The sequence below is a fragment of the Bufo gargarizans genome, chromosome 4, assembly GCF_014858855.1.
Source record: "Bufo gargarizans isolate SCDJY-AF-19 chromosome 4, ASM1485885v1, whole genome shotgun sequence".
In the NCBI taxonomy this organism is placed as follows: Eukaryota; Metazoa; Chordata; class Amphibia; order Anura; family Bufonidae; genus Bufo; species Bufo gargarizans.
Genome location: NC_058083.1, coordinates 537,758,427 through 537,764,822, shown reverse-complemented (window position 1 = coordinate 537,764,822; position 6,396 = coordinate 537,758,427). Strand labels below are relative to the sequence as shown.

General features: G+C 48.4%; 1 protein-coding gene across 1 annotated transcript; it reads right to left on the bottom strand.

The window, feature by feature from the left end:
- Positions 1 to 347: 347 nt before the first annotated feature.
- On the bottom strand, positions 348 to 1,487 carry LOC122935571 (polysialoglycoprotein-like). Its single transcript, XM_044291335.1, has 2 exons — positions 1,464 to 1,487; positions 348 to 1,172 (listed from the first exon to the last, which is right to left on the bottom strand). The coding sequence occupies exons 1-2, from the start codon at positions 1,485 to 1,487 to the stop codon at positions 348 to 350; spliced, it is 849 nt and encodes a 282-aa protein (XP_044147270.1).
- Between the last annotated feature and the right edge of the window lie 4,909 nt (positions 1,488 to 6,396).

Genomic DNA, 6,396 nt, shown 5'->3' with positions numbered 1-6,396 from the left:
CATACATTACATATCCTGTATTATACTCCAGTGCTGCACTCACTCTTCTCCCTCCATCAGGGTGCATTGGGCAAGCAAAGCTGACAACTTTGAGAGAACATTCTGCACAAAGTGTAGTGGACTTGGAGGATGCCATCTCTAACCTCCCCGAGGTCCACAGAGATAGGCACCAACCACTGAGTCTTACGCCTGTGACCTACCTTCCCTCTTCAGCATGAGCTCCACACTCGCAGGGCTGCCGACCATGGGTAAGAGCTGTTCTGCCCCGATGCCTGCTGGCAGGTGAAGCCATGTGGGAGGAATAGCTATCCTAATAGATAGTGCAGGGGAGCCCATCACCACCATTGCTACATCTCCTCCCTGGCCCTGTCCTCGCTACCATCACCAATGCCCCGAGTGGCAGTGTCTGGAGCGGAGGGACCGTTCTTTCCCTGAGTGGCAGTGACTGGAGCGGAGGGACCGTTCTTTCCCTGAGTGGCAGTGACTGGATCGGAGGGACCGTTCTTTCCCTGAGTGGCAGTGTCTGGAGCGGAGGGACCGTTCTTTACCTGAGTGGCAGTGTCTGGAGTGGAGGGACCGTTCTTTCCCTGAGTGGCAGTGTCTGGAGCGGAGGGACCGTTCTTTCCCTGAGTGGCAGTGTCTGGAGCGGAGGGACCGTTCTTTCCCTGAGTGGCAGTGACTGGAGCGGAGGGACCGTTCTTTCCCTGAGTGGCAGTGACTGGATCGGAGGGACTGTTCTTTACCTGAGTGGCAGTGACTGGAGCGGAGGGACCATTCTTTCCCTGAGTGGCAGTGACTGGATCGGAGGGACCGTTCTTTACCTGAGTGGCAGTGACTGGATCGGAGGGACCGTTCTTTACCTGAGTGGCAGTGACTGGAGCGGAGGGACCGTTCTTTCCCTGAGTGGCAGTGACTGGATCGGAGGGACCGTTCTTTACCTGAGTGGCAGTGACTGGATCGGAGGGACCGTTCTTTACCTGAGTGGCAGTGACTGGATCGGAGGGACCGTTCTTTACCTGAGTGGCAGTGACTGGAGCGAAGGGACCGTTCTTTCCCTGAGTGGCAGTGACTGGATCGGAGGGACTGTTCTTTACCTGAGTGGCAGTGACTGGATCGGAGGGACTGTTCTTTACCTGAGTGGCAGTGACTGGAGCGGAGGGACCGTTCTTTACCTGAGTGGCAGTGACTGGAGGGACCGTTCTTCACCTGAATTTCTCTGCCTCCATGCTCCATAACCCTGAGAACTTCCCGCCCTATTGGTTCTTCAGCATGAAGCCTCTATTGGCTACTTTTGGATGCATCTATGATATCCTCTTTTGCTGACGGCAGTCTTCCTATTCGCCATCCTGCTGGGATTTACTCTGTCAACTTTGCACATTCCCTGAGGTTGGGGATCTAATATGGACAAATATCTTATAAAATCTTTGGCAGGGAGATCCACCCGATCACAAGTCTCCTCATACTTGGATGACTCTACGCCCCACCATGCATAAAGCAAGGAACACCCAAACAGATCAACAAGGGAGTATGTCAGGCCTTGCCTGAGCTGTTAAAGGGGCTGTTCGCGGTATTTCGTTGTTCTTTGTATGAAATGTAAGGGGTTTACAATGCACTTACTTCATCAGCAGTGGCTCCTTTCTCAGATTTCACTGATGGTCACATGACCTGTGATGTCGGCTTCTCTTCCTGCTCTGATGATGTTCAGTGCACAGGCCTGTGTTGCAGGTCTGTGCACGAGACATCACTGTGCTGGCCACGCCCCATGCACTGCCATCACTGTGCTGGCCACGCCCCATGCACTGCCATCACTGTGCTGGCCACGCCCCTGCACTGTCTGAGCTGCTGCCATCTACCCTGTGTCTCCCTCTCCATAAATTCTTCAGGAAGCTTTAACCCCTTCTGCAGTACAGACTCAGGGCTGGAGGCTTTGCTGAGCAGCAGCAGGCAGTAAAGAGAGGACGGTGGCTCAATACCGGAAAAGAACTGATCAGTTTCATCCCCATGCATTCTGAATGGAGAGCAATCTGTTCAGGATTAGTGATGAGCGGCATAGGCAATATTCGAATTCGCAATATTTTGCGAATGTTTGGCCGAATATTTGCCATAAATTCAAGAATTTGTGATCTCCAGTCATTGTTTACTTGATTGTGAAAATCTGCAATGTAATATATTCACGATAAGTTCGCGATTAGAATATTCAACAATATTCGAATATACAAATATATAGCACTATATTCTAAATATTCATGAATTCTCGAAGTGGAGATATTCACACTAAAAATTCGCAATTCGAATATTCAACACTAATCAGGACGTCTTCAGTTCAATCTTTTTGACCACATGCTGTGGCTTTATTTCTGTCCAAAAGTCTGGAACACTTGCCGGAATGCGGCATCCGGCATTTTTTCCTATTGAAATGCATTAACGCCGGTTCCGGCAAATCAAATTTGAAAAAAAAGAAGTGCCGGATCCGTTTTTCCAGATGACACTGGAGAGACGGATTCGGCATTTCAATGCATTTGTCAGACGGCAGGTTTTCCATTTTTTTTCCTGCAACACATCAAGGGTTAACAGCCAAACAAAGCTCAATACTTATTACCCCGATTCTGCAGTTTAGAGACCCCCCCATTTGTGATCGTATACCGCTGTACGGGCACACGGCAGGGCACAGAAGGGAAGGAGCGCCATATGGTTTTGGAGTGCAGATGTTGCTGTGATAACTTTAAGCTGCCGTGTCACATTTGAAGACCCCCTGATGCACCCCCTAGAGTAGAAACTAAAAAAGTGACCCCATTTTGGAAACTACGGGATGAGTTGACTGTTATTGATACTATTCTGGAGTACGTATGATTCGCTCTACCATATATTACGCTTTGCGTTCTCCTAACAGGATACATCATGTGATGGACACAGTGATACCAATTTTATTTTCTTGTTTCAGCTTTACATAATAAAGCATTTAACCCAAAAATTATGTATTTTGTGTCTTCATTTTCTGAAAGCTACATTTATTTTATTTTTTTGCAGGAAGAGCTGATATTTGCATTGGTACCATTTTTGGGTACATATGATTTTTTGATCATTCAATATGACCCAATATGACATTTTTTTAATTTTATTTTTGTATGGTGTTCACCTTAGGGGGTTTCTAAAAAAGATGACCCCTTGTTGGCCCAGAATATCCTTGAATGCGAATACAGATCAATAGCCAAAGGCGATAACAATTCTGTTGAAGGCCTAATTATTTTCTTACATCCATCTAAAATAAACGCTAGATGGAAAAGAATTGTCCCTCCCCGTGTTTTATTATTTATAAGGCTACATGCACCCAAACGTATTTTGTTTCCGTGTCGTTCTTTTTTGCGGATAGGATGCGGACAGCACACTATAATATTAGCGACTATATTTGTGGCCAATAAAGACTGGTCGGCTTCACTTCAGCAGAGTTTCTAGGTGACGCCTAGAGATGTCGCGAACATAAAATTTTCAGTTGGCGAACGTGAATTTTTGCAAATGTTCGCGAACCGCCATTGACTTCAATAGGCAGGCGAATTTTAAAACCCACAGGGACTCTTTCTGGCTACAATAGTGATGGAAAAGTTGTTTCAAGGGGACTAGCACCTGGACTGTGGCCGGAGGGGGGTCCATGGCAAAACTCCCATGGGAAATTATGTAGTTGACGCAGAGTAGGGTTTTAATCCATAAAGGGCATAAATCACATAACATTCCTAAATTGTTTTGAACAACGTGCTTTAAAACATCAGGTATGATGTTGTATCGATCCGGTAGTGTAAGGGTTACGCCCGCTTCACAGTGACAGACCAAACTATGACAGACCAAACTCCTCGTTTAACGCACCGCAAACTCCCCATTTGCACAAGGTTGGAAACCAAGCTAGCCATGTCCCGTTCCTTGTCCTCACTGACGTCATTGAAGGTCTCTTCCTCCTCCCAGCCACATATAACACCAAGGGTCCCCGAAAGGTGACAACAAACCCCATGGGATGCCTGCTGTGTTTGGTCTTCCACCTTCCTCCTCTGACTCCTCTTCTTCAGACTCCTCTCTCTGCGTTATTATAAGTTAAGTAGTACTATTCCTATCAGGGGACGTGTATGGAATAGATTTTAGACAACCGCAAAGAGTTGTCAATAGTTGACACACTCATGACATAAATTTTATACCTCTATGCGTCAGTCTTGGTGTAGTGGTGACTGTGCTCGTGCACACGTTTGGGAGATTGCAGGCGATGGCGGTTTTTCAAAGCCTATGGTCGTGCTGAGGTAGTTCAGTGACAGTTAAGTGACCCAGAAAACAATGATTCTGCAGTGTGGGCCCATTGTTGGCCTAGTAGGCTTTAAGGATCACCTTAGATGATCACAAAGAAAATGAATGTTTTTTCTATGCAAAATTATCCAGCCGATCGCTTTTGGTCTGTTAACAATGAAGCAACGACCTTATCATCTGGGGTGTGCCAACATTGCCATTGCCAACACAGTCATAGAGGTGGTCGCTTCCTTGTGATACGCAAGCCCCTTCACCACAACAAGGTAACTATCATGAAGGGGAATTGACACATGTATGTGCCAAAAAAATTAGGCATGTACACATGCCTGAAAAACTAGGTATTGTTCCAGGCAGAAAGTGCCCTAAAACATGGCGGCTTGAACCCTGGTTGGTGGCGGAGAAGTCACGCAAGTCATCCGGCATGCAGAGATTAAATACAGCAGCGTGGGGACCATTTTTAGCCCAAGGCAGCTCATCTCAGTCATCAGGCCTTTTGTTAGTCAAATGTATCCCCCACTGTCAGTCCCTTCGGGATCCATGCCTTATTCATCTTAATGAAGGTGAGGTAATCAACACTTTTTTGACCGAGGCGACTTCTTTTGTCAGTGACAATGCCTCCTGCTGCACTGAAGGTCCTTTCTGACAGGACACTTGAAGCGGGGCAGGCCAGAAGTTCTATCACAAACTGGGATAGTTCAGGCCACAGGTCAAGCCTGCACACCCAGTAGTCAAGGGTTCATCGCTCCTCAGAGTGTCGATATCTGCAGTTAAGGCGAGGTAGTCTGCCACCTGTCGGTCGAGTCGTTGTCTGAGGGTGAATCCCGAAGGGCTGTGGAAATGGGTAGGACTTAAAAAGCTCTGCATGTCCTCCATCAACAACACGTCTGTAAAGCGTCCTGTCCTTGCCGGCGTGGTCGTGGTAGGAGGAGGATTACTTTCACCTCTTCCCCTGTTAGATTCCCGTTGTGCTGTGACATCCCCCTTATACGCTGTGTAGAGCATACTTTTTAACTTGTTTTGGAACTGCTGCATCCTTTCTGACTTCCGGTAATTTGGTAACATTTCCGCCACTTTCTGCTTATACCGGGGTTCTAGTAGCGTGGCCACCCAGTACAGGTCGTTGTCCTTCATCCTTTTTATACGAGGGTCCCTCAACAGACATGACAGCATGAAAGACCCCATTTGCACAAGGTTGGATGCCGAGCTCCTCATGTCCCGTTCCTCATCCTCACTAATCTCACTGAAGGTCTGTTCTTCCCCCCCCCAGCCACGTACAACTCCACGGGTCCCAGATAGGTGACAACAACGAGCACCCTGGGATGCCTCTTCACGCTCATTTACGGCCTGATCCAGCACTCTTCGCACCTTCGCAGGGCACGCTCCAGGAAGAAAACAAATTGGATGATGTTGCTGATGGTGCCTTCGGTGCGACTGACTGGGTTTGTCACCTCCTCAAAAGGACTCATGAGCCTACAGGCATTGCGCATGAGCGTCCAGTAACGTGGCAAAAAAATTCCCAGCTCCGCAGAGGCTGTCCTAGCACCCCGGTCATACAAATACTCGTTGACGGCTTTTTCTTGCTAGAGCAGGCGGTCGAACATTAGGAGTGTTGAATTCCAACGTGTCGGGCTGTCGCAAATCAAGCGCCTCACTGGCGCCGCTGGATATCTGAAAAGTGCGCCATGGCCGTGTAGGAACGCCTGAAATGGCCTTACACCTTCCTGGCCTGCTTGAGGACGTCCTGTAAGCCTGGGTACTTAGACATAAAGCGTTGTACGATCAGATTACAGACATGTGCCATGCACGGCACATTTGTCAATTTGCCAAAATTCAATGCCGCCAACAAATTGCTTCCATTGTCACACACCACTTTGCCGATCTCCAGTTGGTGCGGGGTCAGCCACTGAACCACCTGTGCGTTCAGGGCGGACAGGAGTGCTGGTCCGGTGTGGCTCTCTGCTTTCAGGCAAGTCAACCCCAAGACGGCGTGACACTGTCGTATCCGGGATGTGGAATAGCCCGTGGGGAGCTGGGGGGGTGCAGTTGATGTGGAGCAAGACGCCGCAGCAGAAGAGGACTCAGCCGAGGAGGTTATGGAAGAAGATGGAGTAG

What these genes read in the sequence shown, in the direction of transcription:
- LOC122935571 (XM_044291335.1), bottom strand. Translation starts at nt 1,487, where the DNA reads ATGGTGGGGCGTAGAGTCATCCAA. An exon ending in TGGGGCGTAGAGTCATCCAA is followed by an intron (nt 1,173 to 1,463) that starts GTATGAGGAGAC and finishes ACTGCCACTCAG; the next exon opens with GTAAAGAACGGTCCCTCCGC.